Source organism: Gobius niger, assembly GCF_951799975.1.
Source record: "Gobius niger genome assembly, chromosome: 12".
Lineage (NCBI taxonomy): Eukaryota > Metazoa > Chordata > Actinopteri > Gobiiformes > Gobiidae > Gobius > Gobius niger.
Genome location: NC_136863.1, coordinates 18,069,535 through 18,081,921, shown reverse-complemented (window position 1 = coordinate 18,081,921; position 12,387 = coordinate 18,069,535). Strand labels below are relative to the sequence as shown.

At 41.3% G+C, this 12,387-nt stretch overlaps 1 protein-coding gene across 1 annotated transcript; it reads left to right on the top strand.

The window, feature by feature from the left end:
* Window positions 1-1,612: 1,612 nt before the first annotated feature.
* tango6 (transport and golgi organization 6 homolog) lies at window positions 1,613-12,344 on the top strand (the record flags this gene model as incomplete). Its single annotated transcript, XM_079568126.1, has 18 exons — window positions 1,613-1,663; window positions 2,964-3,616; window positions 3,689-3,793; window positions 3,904-4,051; window positions 4,150-4,253; window positions 4,363-4,525; window positions 4,643-4,710; window positions 4,787-4,902; window positions 5,048-5,224; window positions 5,295-5,421; window positions 5,700-5,897; window positions 6,573-6,716; window positions 7,102-7,563; window positions 8,663-8,720; window positions 8,847-9,005; window positions 9,405-9,556; window positions 10,221-10,334; window positions 12,168-12,344. The coding sequence occupies exons 1-18, from the start codon at window positions 1,615-1,617 to the stop codon at window positions 12,342-12,344; spliced, it is 3,174 nt and encodes a 1,057-aa protein (XP_079424252.1). The 5' UTR covers window positions 1,613-1,614.
* Window positions 12,345-12,387: the final 43 nt, after the last annotated feature.

Genomic DNA, 12,387 nt, shown 5'->3' with positions numbered 1-12,387 from the left:
CCAAAATGATGAAGACAGTCAAAGTCCAGCCTCTGGGTAGCTCTACACCTTTTTGTGTGTGACAACTATGGAACTATATTGTAAATTAAAGGAAATTCAGGGGGTTAATTCGAGACAAAAACACTTAATTTATATTTTACATATAAAACCGACCTTTATTCACCATGCATGCATAATCGGCCCCATCAAGATGTCACACAAACTTTGCATTTGACAATATTTCATTTAAGTATAATCTAACTATAATTCTTCACCCCAGTTTTTCATGACAGGACATCTGCTGTTCACACCGCACCTCTGCATGTCTGGGCAGGTTAGCATACTATATTTAAAGACTTTTTAAAGAACACTGTGTGTGGGTTTCGAATGTTATGCTATGTTATGTTTAGATTTCAAGAAGAAATTGTCTGTCAGAAAGAGTAAGGATTAGTCTACTCCAACTTGAGTCCATATTACTGGACACAAAAAGTACACAACCCGTGGTCCAACCATCCACACAATTTGGGATCCCTCATGGCACAAAATGTATTTATTTATTTGATTAGGACAATGCACGTTAAAGAACAGACATATTTAACACATGCTGCATAAAAGCGAAACGCTAGTTTCCATCCGTAGTCCAAGATCCCGATATTCCGCAGTGTGGCTTTAACCCTATTCCGATGTTCTGCAGTGTGGCTTTAACCCTGTCCTATTGTCCAGGTGGAGATGACCTGTTTTATCTTTCTGTGAAGCACTTTGGTCTTCCTTGTGTTGTTGTAAGGTGCTATATAAATAAACTTTGATTGATTGATTGATTGATTGATTGATTGATTGATTGATTGATTGATTGATTGATTGATTGATTGATTGATTGATTGATTGATTGATTGATTGATGTCCTAAAATGTACACTGTACTATGGATATTATAAGAGTATAATCTGCATGATCTAGCCAAGGTTAAAATATACACAGGGCATAATTCTAACATAGGCCTCTTTAACCCCAGGTATGGAGATTATACATCCGTGGAGTAGGCCTATAGACAATTCTCAGTTTCAGCTTTGCTTTTGTTTTGAAGAGAAACACTTAAATTGCAATAATTTGAAAATGTTAAAATATGTCTTTGCAGAATTAAGCCCATTTGTTTTTCTTCCAACCGTGTTTGCATTGAAGTTACGACGAGAAGATTAGACTATCAATGTGGGCTACTGTGCGTAAATGTGTAGTATAAAGGTTGTATAAAATATTTAACTCTGTGCATAAATACTATTAGGTAGGGTGGGTTGGCCGGACAGCGATATTTCTTTTCCTAGGATGGGAATCAAACTACCCGTAGACCTAAAGCCTAACCCTAATCTTAAAAACATTAAAATTAATGTAAGTAGTACGGAAGCCCATCCTAGGAATTTATTTTAGCGGCCTTACCGTATAATGTGAAAACTCATGACATTTCCAACATTTCAGCGAGGCCCTGAATGCAGCGTTACCCAATCAGAATGCGACGCTCTCTGACGTATATTTTGAGCGCGCTCACGCATGTTTATATTTTAGACGTACCTTTTAGCTTGTCAAACTATTAAATCAGTTAGTTTGATATATCCATATTTCTTTATCTGTATGAGATGATGAGATGACTGCATCTCTGCTTACAGCCATAAACATCCTCACAAAGCCCGCTGGTGAGTCCTTCATCTGTCTTATTACGTTGCAGAAAATTCAAAGTGATGTCTTGCTATTACAATTATGTCGTTAATCGTTGTAGGTACTATAAATCAATTAAAGGCACACTTCTCAACATTTTTGATTAATATTGAAAAATATTCCTAACGGTATTTTTGCAGTGGGTAATCAAAGTACCAAACCTATTTAAATCTCATATTTGCCTGAAATCAACGTCTGGAGCTTGAGACGTCCCCCCAGTGACGTTACAGTCAGGTATTAGGAGATGTCATGATGAACTCATGTTTGTTTGATAATTTTTAAAGTATTTTTCAACTAAAAAAATAATTGTAATGAAATAAATGCTTGAATTTGTTTCTGTTTATTGGGTGAAATGTTACGCGGTATGGCTTTAAGTATAAATCTCGTCACATTTTGACAAAAGTGTGTATTCACACATATTGATTAGCAACAAAACTTGTGAGAAAACTTGCTGGACTTGCAACAATTATAAATAGCATTATGAGCATGTTGCTCTTGGGTTCTTTACAAGTGACTTAATGAGTCCTGACAAGATGTTTATTGTTAACCTAACCATTATTTTGGGAAAATGTTATGAAGAAGATCTTTATTTATATAGCGCCTTTCACAGACATATAGTCACAAAGCGCTTTACATGAGACAATTGTACATTCACTCCACACTCATTGGTGGAAAGCTACGTTTGTAGCTTCAGTTTCCCCTGGGGGAGACTGTCAGAGGCGCTTTCGCGACTACACACGTCTGCGCCAACGGACCCTCTGACCACCATACATTCACTCACACACATCATTCATCCTGGCCTATTGCGCATGTTTTTAGTGGTAGGGGAAACCGGAGTGCCCGGAGGAAACCTACGCAGACACGGGGAGAACATGCAAACTCCACACAGAAAGGCCCCGTCCCTGGTGGGAATCGAACCCGGACCTTCTAGCTGTGAAGCCGTGCCGCCCGTTATATTCATAAGTGTAAATTTGCGAACAAAGCCCCTGTATTTTATGTTTTTCAAAAAGAACTTGATATATATATATATAAAGCGTTGAGCCGTGTACTAACAGAAAGGCTGCTAAAACCATTGAAATCTGGTCACAATATATGTAGAGTTTATTTTTATTCTTATTTAAAAAAAAACAAAAAAAAAAACATATTGATTAGCAGAGGTAGTGCTCAAGTTAGAAAATGTTGATTTAAAAGAATTTTACTGAAGATGTATAAAAATGCTACTAAATATGAGATCAGACCAACAAGATAAATTTGTGAACAACTTTGTGATTCCCACAGAATCAGTCTGCAATGCCCACACATCCCAAGAGGAGGCGCTGCTGTCCGCTTTACAAGCCAACAGGAGTCGCCTGCTGCACCACTTGGACTTGGATCCTGGTTTTCTTGAGGTTCGGAAGCTCCGTGATGAGGTGAAGTCTGAGTGGTTTCCCAGTGTCGAAGAGAATGACCACTGCTGGGTCTTTGTTCAGGAGTGTCTTCTCTTGATGCTCACTCTCACACGGCACCTCTCTACGGAGCTACACTTGTTCAGGCAAATTCCTCCACCTGGTGGCAGAGAGCGTACCCCTGAGGCTGCCCCACCCTTACCCCCTGATGTCCTCAGCGTGTCCCAGCAGAAGACTCTTACTACTGCCCTTCAGTTTGTTGTCTCCCTGGGTATCTGTCCATACCTGGCCCCTGGAGTAGGCGTGCCTCTGGGCCACAGGTCGGCCTTTGGAGCAATGGTGGAAAAACTGACACACAATGGCACAAAAAGACCAGAAGGACAACAGCGCCTCCTGACCACCACTAATGTCCTTTTAAAGATGGCTGAGCTGTCTTCTTTGGCCACACTTGTATTCACACGACACCTGGGTGATTTAATGGCAGCACTATGTCAGCTCGGATACCAGCCTCACAAAGAAGAAAGGAGGACAGCGGAAGAGGGCAAAGTAAGAAGAATATAGTACTTTTGGTGCTTTGGTGACTTGTGGAAAATAACCTAAAATGTTGTATTTCCACAGGATCCTGAGCAGCGTCGGATGTGTCGCGAGGCTCTCAGAAACCTTCTCAACAAAGTCTATCAGCCAATAATTATCAAAGAGTTGCTAATACTACAAGGATCCAAGGTTTATAATTTTATGAAGTAATTTTAAAGTCACTGTTGTGTTACAAGTAGCAGCTCATGCCTCTCACAAACTGTTGTTCCTTCATCACACCCCTCCCCTCTTTTCTCCAGGCTGGTCCTGTAAAATACACTAGTGGCAAGGCAGCTCAGGGATGCACCCCGTCTTGGCTCAAACGTCTGTGTGGTCAGCTGCTGTCCGAGCGCCTCATGCAGCCCCACGGAGTTCAGGCTGTGGTTCGGGCCATTCTGGAGGGAACAGGTCAGGCACGGGATGAACCATTATTTAATCAATCTTGACAAATAACAAAATTGGACTTTCTTTTCTGATGGAAACTTTCTGCAATGTTTTAATTTCAGGGGCGGAGTCTGACTGGAGGAAGTGTGATGGTGTGGCCAAAATTCTGGTAACCTGTCCCCAACAGTCTACATCTGACGGCTATTACAGACTAGTGTGTCCCCAGGTAACAATAATGCCACTAGTCTAGAATGTTGTTATACTCTTCGATGATCAATCTTGAAATGTATTCACCTGTTTAAACACATATTGATACACTACTTTGTGTTGTGTAGATCCTGGACATGCTTCATTTCAAAGACAAGCTGACGGCTCTTCAGTTTCAGCGAGTGGCCACTACAGCAGTGCTCGCTCTTGTGCAGGAGAAGAGCAGCTTTGCTCAACAGTATCTACTACTTCCTATGCTCTCACCACTACAGCGCTGCATCACTCCATCCAGTCAGTCACACATCACTTTCTGTTTCTTAGTTGGGACCACTAAGGCAACTAGCTAGATGTAAACTGCTGATCTAATATTTAATACTGAACTTTTTTTTTCACACTCTGTATTTCTAGCCCAAGACCTGTCTAAAGATGCAGTCGAGGAATGGGAGCTTTCCCAATGCGTAGATGATTTGTATAAGGTGAGGACTGCCCCTTCCATTTAGTCTTCTCTTTGATTTCATACTGCTGCATTGTGTTGTGTCTTATGTGTCACAGATCTGTGTGGTGGGAACAAACCAACCTTCAGCCTTGCTCCTCACATCCTTAACGGATGTTCTGCCTGTTCTCTTCACTCTGTTCTGTTTCACCAGGCAGAATGTCTCACATCTACGGTACTCTTTTCCTCCCCAAAGTCTGCTTAGTAATACTTAAAGTTACATTGTAGGCCTAAATGCAAAACTACTTCCATGTTACTGTATGAGGATTGAATATTTTTTTCTATACAATTTTGAAACATCTGTTTGTGCACACTGACAGGGCCCCTTGTCAGGAGATAATGTTGTGGTACCTAAGCCAGTCTGACCCTGCTGCAGCTCTGGACGCTTTGAGGCAATTGTCAGGTCTGAAACGGCACATGCACCAAGTGGCTGCAGGCTTTCATTTTTGTCCTGGCAGTGATGGAGGAGTGAGACTCAGATCACGGGAGGACTGCAGGTGACCTTTAAGTCAGTCAGCTGCTTTCTATAAGTAGGGCGTTAGTCACTGTTTTACCATATTCCATTAGTGATGAAGATGATGCTCTGTACGAGAAGTTGTCTGGGGAGCAGTGGAAGCTGGAGTGTCTCAATGAGCTACTTTCTCAGCTCAAAGACAGTGACCTCCCTGGAGACTTCTTTTTAGCCCTACTACAGGTATCTACAAACTTTACAAAGGGGACAATCGGTTGTTGCCTGACTTTGATTATGTCCAGTTGCAATAAGTTATTTTCAGAAATGTCTCAGATGGCTTTAAAGAAAGACAGTGATTTTTATTTGTGCTATAATTGTGCCTTGCTTAGATTTGTTTGAAATGCTTTGTTTCACATCCAAGGTGAAAAGGAAATGATCTAGTATTTTGATAGAGCACAGTTTTATTATATTTCATACAACCGTCTGGAGTAATGCAAAAAATTGCTCCTGCTTGCCTGTAGGAGCTGACCTGTTGGGCTGCAGAGGCTGATGCAGACGAACAGCAGGAGCTGGACGTGTCAGCCATGACTCTGCTGGATTTGGAGCAGCGAGTACTGTCCCAAACTGAGCGACAGGGTCAGAGGCTGGCTCTGCTGCAGGTCTTAGCAGTGATGATCGAGTGTCTGCCCCATACTTTACTGCTGAGGAAAACCACACAGGTCAGTCCCACTGTTACAAATCGTCTGGGACCCCTGTGGCTATTGAACAAAACTGCCCTAAATTTTAATAAACATAAAGTCTTTTAACAACAGTTGCTTGCAGTTTTAGTTGGAGTCATACTATTGGGCTTCTTTTTTTTTTTTTACTTTATAGCAGGAAGCAAGTGTCCTACATCGTCCTTATTTCTTAGCTGTTTTTAAATCGGCAGGAATCTTTAGGCAGCGCAGTGAGATTACCTGTAACTCCCAGGAGGGGTCAACATCCTCTAGTTTTTGCCTTCAATTGTTAGTGGAATAGTGGATTTTTTTTAAAGTAAGCTGGACACATTTTTATCTCACATGGTGAATTCTTATTTTTCTGGAGACAGCAAGGATGTTCACTAAAAACAATTATTAACTTATAACTTGGTTGGCACCGTAGCACTAACTGTACCTCTCAAATAAGGAAATGTGTGACCACTGTTGATAAGATTAGTTCTTAATATAGACCTCTTGTTCATGAACGCCCTTATAAGGGCTTGGTGTTAGAAAAGTCCAGAACTGAAACTATGTGAATGTTGTAATAAAGAAATCTATGTCATTTTACTGCCAAATTGTCACTTCTCTATGTAAAGCATGTTTTTAATAGATCTTTTTAAATTCATCTTGTAATGCTGTTTTCTTCCTGTCTTAAAGGTGGTGGACTTCATAGTGTCGTTGCTGCAGAGAGCCTGTATGGGTCTCGACGGTGACCCAAGCTCCAGCTGTGAGAGTCCAGTGGAGAGTCAGACTCTCAGTATGGCAATGGGTCTGGTGGCCACTCTGCTGTCTGTTCCTCAGGTACCACTAACTATTGTCCGATTACCCTGAACGGTTACATAGTGCTTTGAGATAATTACATATCCAGGTGGTTCAGTGTACAATGAAGAATAATTTGCACAAGGCAATAAGTAGGCTGATGTGTTCACAAAATAAAAACATAAAGCTATAGTAATTCAAAAATAAAAATATGAAGAAAGATCTTTTTTTTCATAATGAACATAAAACCTTTGGTAAAAGTCAGTACCTAAAAGCCATAACAAAATGACCGTGCAGAGTGCAGAGCAGTATTTACAAGTATCACAATGTCTAAATAAAGATTACTTGCTCTCTATTAGCTGAGAAATTTCCATTCTGTCTTTTATACTAGTTTGTACTGTCAATAAAGCTAGGTATACATTTTCAGGTGAACTCAGAAGACTATCGTTGCATGTCCCGTCTGTTGTCACCACTGGACACACTGTCCCAGCTTCATCCAGAGGTCTTCATCCAGGAGTTGGCCTCTAACCTCAAAGCTGTGATTGCCACACATGGCGCCTATACGCCAGACAACTTCTCCGCCTGCTCTTCTCAACCCTCCCATTATGCTGATACAAGAGAGACAAAAAAGAAACTAAAGACCACGTTCACTACACCTGGTTCCGCAAGTCGACCCGAGATGCCCGAAAATGCCCCCATGCAGCTGGCCACCTCTGAGGCAGCAAAGAGCAAAGAACGCTATGACTTTCCAGCTAAGCCTCTTGCTGAATGGTTCTTAGAGGCATGTGACCCAGACGTTCCAACAAGAGCAGTAGCACTGAGAGGCCTGACCCAGCTGGTGCAAAAGAGGGATCGAGAGACAGTCCAGGCCCAAGAGAAAGTCCTTGTGGTAAGTTGGGCCATTGTTTTAAGACACTCAAGATATTGGATTGGTAATATCAGAGAAAATGATACTTCTTCTAAACTCCATATCAGTTTGAAAATGTCATTGTCTAGTTGGTGTACTTATTTCCCTTAGTTCCCAATAATAGCTTCTTTTTTGGGGTATGTTTCTGTGCTAGTCTAACTTTTCTTTTTCTTTTCAGTTTCCTTTTTTAGGTTATGCATTGTTACATTATGCATTTGTATATCCTGATGCGGTTTCTGCATGTTATATAGTGTCATATTTCAGAGGCATTTTGTTCATTACATATATTGTGTCTTTTAGGTTATTCTTGAAACACATTTATATTTAATCAGGCTCTTGTCTGCTCAGGGATTCAGTGGGATTCATGGACCCAGGGGGCTTGTTAAGGTAGAGAAGCCACAGAGGATAATTCATTGAAAATTCCCTTTGATGGAAGCTCTACTTTGGTTAACCTTGAAACCAAGAATAAAAACAGAGAATGTCAGTGACTTTTTGACCCATTCCAGAGGCCCATCGACCCCCTGGGGCCCATATCTGTATTATTCCTTTTGATAATAAGGCTGTAAATATACTATAAATATGTGCTGAAGGAAGCCGGTGAGTTGAGGAAGTAAAGTAAAGTCTGTTAGGTTGCAAGAGCTCAACAGACTTCTTCTTGTACAAATTTTATAAATTATGTTTACCTTCTTTTGTTTGTTTGTTTCTTGTACTTGTACTTTATTGTTCCCGTAGGGAAATTTGTCCTCTGCATTTAACCCATCCTTCGATGCCGCTGGGGCAACCCGTAAGGAGCAGTGGTCGACGGCAGTGCTGCGCCCGGCGACCCATCTCCATGATGTGGAGCCAGGCTGATGGTCAGAATCACCTGGCTGGAGGATTCACCTATTGCACATGTTTTTAGTGGTAGGGGAAACCGGAGTACCCGGAGGAAACCTTGTCCAACATAATTATTATGCCCAATATGCTTTGTTTTTTCCCAACTTCATACACTTTTTACACAAAACGCATTAATGGCAATGTGTAATGTTTTTAATGTTTTAACATGGTGTAATAGATTTTGTTTCAATTGTGTCTCTTTTAGCTCTTTCTGGAAAATTTGGAGCATGAAGACTCATTTGTCTACCTCTCAGCCATTCAAGGTATTTTTTCTTTTTCACTGATTCAGATGGATGCTGCTTTAAGGGCTATACTGTTTGGAGTTATTGTGAAACGTCACATTGAATCGTTTTCAATTATTAAGTGTCTGTTGTGCACACCTACTACAGGTTTGGCTGCCCTGGCTGACTCTTTTCCTCAGAGGATCTTGGAGCGGCTGCTACTGGACTTCCAGAGAGGGCCCTCCCTGCCGACATCAAACAAGGAGCGTTCCTTGGAGACGCGGCTCAAAGTGGGAGAAGTGCTGATGAGGGCGACCAGGGCTATGGGTGAGCCCCTCTGTTCTTGACAGTAATATATTCACTCTGAGGTTAGAGAATCTGCCCAGTCGATTTGAGTCACGGATGTATAAAAGTTTGGCTGTTATTTGGTTTGGAGTGTCTGGTCTATAATAAAACTTGATGAACTCTCATTTTAAAAAGTGACTATAGCGACAATAAATAAAGAAAACTGTCCAGCTTTGCTGTTGCATCTGTTTTTGCAGGTGCTGTACACTGATGTGCTGATTCAGTCTTAGACATTTGACCATGTTGCAAATGCAGCTTCAAATGTAGAAGTATATTGTTTGTCCTCACATGCTCACATTCTGTAGATAACAATATTGGCACATTTTCAACTTTAAAGTCTCATTTGCTATGCTAACATAGCGAATATTGTTTATTCTATAGGGGAGCTGGTTCCACACCTGGGCCAACCCTTGTTGGGGATCTTTCTGCAGAGTACCAAAGATCCAGACTCCAGCGTCAGGGCCAGCAGTTTGTCCAACCTGGGAGAGCTGTGTCAGAGACTGGAATACGCTCTTGGACCGTTGGCTCAGGAGGTGAACATCGACTATTGACTACATTTTAACAATGTTGGGCAATACAGTGATTATCAACTGTAATTTTGGTACCGTTTTGAAGTATAGTCATCACAGATGCATTGAAACTGAAATGTGACACAATCGTAAATATTTTTCTATTTCAAAATGCTGAATTTTGAAACCAAGTATAGCCCACTTATCCACAAGAGAGAGTAGTTCTTGTTCATCCTTTACATCAATGGTTCTCAACCTTTTGGAGCCGCGACCCCCATTATAACAGGTAAAGGGGTTCGTGACCCCCCCGGCCCGGGTCACACTGTGAAAAATAGGAACATTAGCCTACATAATTCTTAAAAAACAAATGGCTGAAATAAAATTCATGAAACTACGATCAAATAATGGCACTCTGGTAAAATTTTAAACACTTGCTAGAATAAAACATAAGATTATATGCTAATGAAATTATGTATATTTTATCTAAATGATCTGGCGACCCCCCAAATTTGTCTCGCGACCCCAATGGGGGTCCCGACCCCCAGGTTGAGAACCACCGCTTTACATGACCACACACCAGTTAATGCGTGTGCTCTGAGCTCAGCAGTGAAGTGAAGCTGACTCTGGGAGTTCCTTGACAATTGGACATGTTGGATGAATCCAGTTTCTTTGCTCTTGGCCCTGACAGCTCAGCACCTGTCTGACGGCGTTGATAAAGACCGAGAAGGAGGCGGAGGTGAGGAGGGCTGCTGTCCACGTCATCACTCAGCTGCTAAAAGGCCTCAGCGACAAAACCACACAGGTACTGCAATAGAGTTAACTAGCTGATTCCTTTTCAGGGGGCTATTACACCTAATATTTGTTTTATGTTGACAATTTTATACTACATTTGTTCCAAAATAAAAAAAAAATAAGACTGATTAGGGTTTAGTAAAAAATATTAAACATTGTAGCCTCATTATGAACGGGACCTGAATTGTTACAGCATTCAAAACTGATGTTGTTCTATTAACCGCTAAGTTGCACATTTCGAACCCGAAATTATAAAAGAAAAAAAAAGCAGGCAGCTAAGTAAAGATTTGAGCTGCCCCAGTGATTTATGCGTCTTTATGGTAGCAGATCCATTGTGTTTCCTGCCCCTCAACAAACATGGGGCCAAAAGTTCAAATGTCAGAGTGGACATCCGTGTGTCTCCATAGCTCAAGAATGTTCCTCCTGGCCCTGGTCTCTGGTCTCCCAGGTTTAATAAGTCGTTGAAGAACAGGCCACTTTGACAGCTCTGTAATCGGGTCATCACAGCAATTACAGACTGTGAAGGTTCTCACAGGAAGCTCTCCCTCTTTTACACCCGGAAACACTTGTCATGGGGATAATGGGGGTAATTTTATCTTTTCACTCAACATCTTTCCAAGTGTTCCAGTTCCAAGTGAAAGCTTGTTAGATGAAGAGGCAAAGCTCTCGAATGTTCAAAAGCAGCATGTCTCATGTCTGTGCAGCAACTAACTAAATTGAAGCTGTTTTAAGCAAGGGAAAAATTATATGCTTTTACTTTAACGGGACTTGGTTATATAGAAGGCAATTTGAGCACTGACCTTTACTGAGTGTTGAGCCCCTCTTGCACCTCCTTTTTATATACACTTTCCTGGTGACAGAGATATCAAAGCCATTGTCCCAGCTCAGCTGCTCCTGTTGGGACCTATCATTTGTGGAGCAGATGGAGACTGGACCAGCTGTAGGGCCCTAATGACACAGAGCAACATGGGAACAGAAGGGACGGGGGTGCTGCTTGGTCAGTCTCGTTAACTTAAGAGGGCCACTGGGTTATCCCTGAAAAGATCACCCAGTAAGCTCAACGATGTCCGGCAGTAAAATTTACCAAAGTAAACAACAAAAAGACTGAAAAAAATCTACTGTGCAGTAAGTAAAGCAGTGCTAAGTAACTTGTTTACCTTAATACATCCTTTTCGTAGTCCCTCTGGGGGTAATACAAGTATTAATGGGATGATTGGGGGAGTCTTTCATCTTCCCCTGGTGTCTCTGGCCAGAAAATCACCCTTTCCCTGCACCAATACACACTAATAGAATCACGAAGCAGCTAATGGGCAAAGCTAACTGCTAGCGCCACTTAAGCAGTATTTACAGCCAAGTTTCAGTGAATTTTTTTTAATCTAAATTGTGTAATTGAATGTACAATATCCCTCTCCCCCTTTGTCTTTTCTGTCAGCTTAGTATTTACTCTTACAAACAATTAATGAGTGAAATTGAGTGAATGAAAAAAAAAAGCAACATGCTAAGACACCTGCAGTGGTGCTTATGGCCTCTAGGGGCATGAGTTACTTATTTCTGCTTTAACTGCGTAGAATATTAATCATCCACACAGGCTGGATTGTTCTTCATATTCTTGTCACTGAATATAGTCAGCTTGAAATACTCTTAAATTTAGTATATAAAAGAAATAAATTGTGTCCACTAGTTTATTTCTCTAATTTGTCTGTAACCTAAACAGTTTTTCCAACATTCATGGGACACATTTAGTCATAATTCCTGTAAAACACTCAATTTTGCTGTAATGCTGTATCTAATGTTAGTCTGTCTATAATGGCCAGGAATAACTTGGCGTTGCGCCCTCTTGCAGGTCCTCGCGGATGTGTTGCTGGACCTTTATCGAGCCCTGAAGTGGGTGGTGCGCTCAGACCCGGACAGTGTTGCAGTGCTGCACGCTCAGCTCGCTCTGGAGGAACTGGATGATGTTATGAGGAAGTTTATCTTTCCTGAGCAGAAGCTGGAAAAGAAGATTGTTGTTCTTCCATAGCTATGAACTTCTATGAACTCAATGGTTTTAAATGCTCTTGACG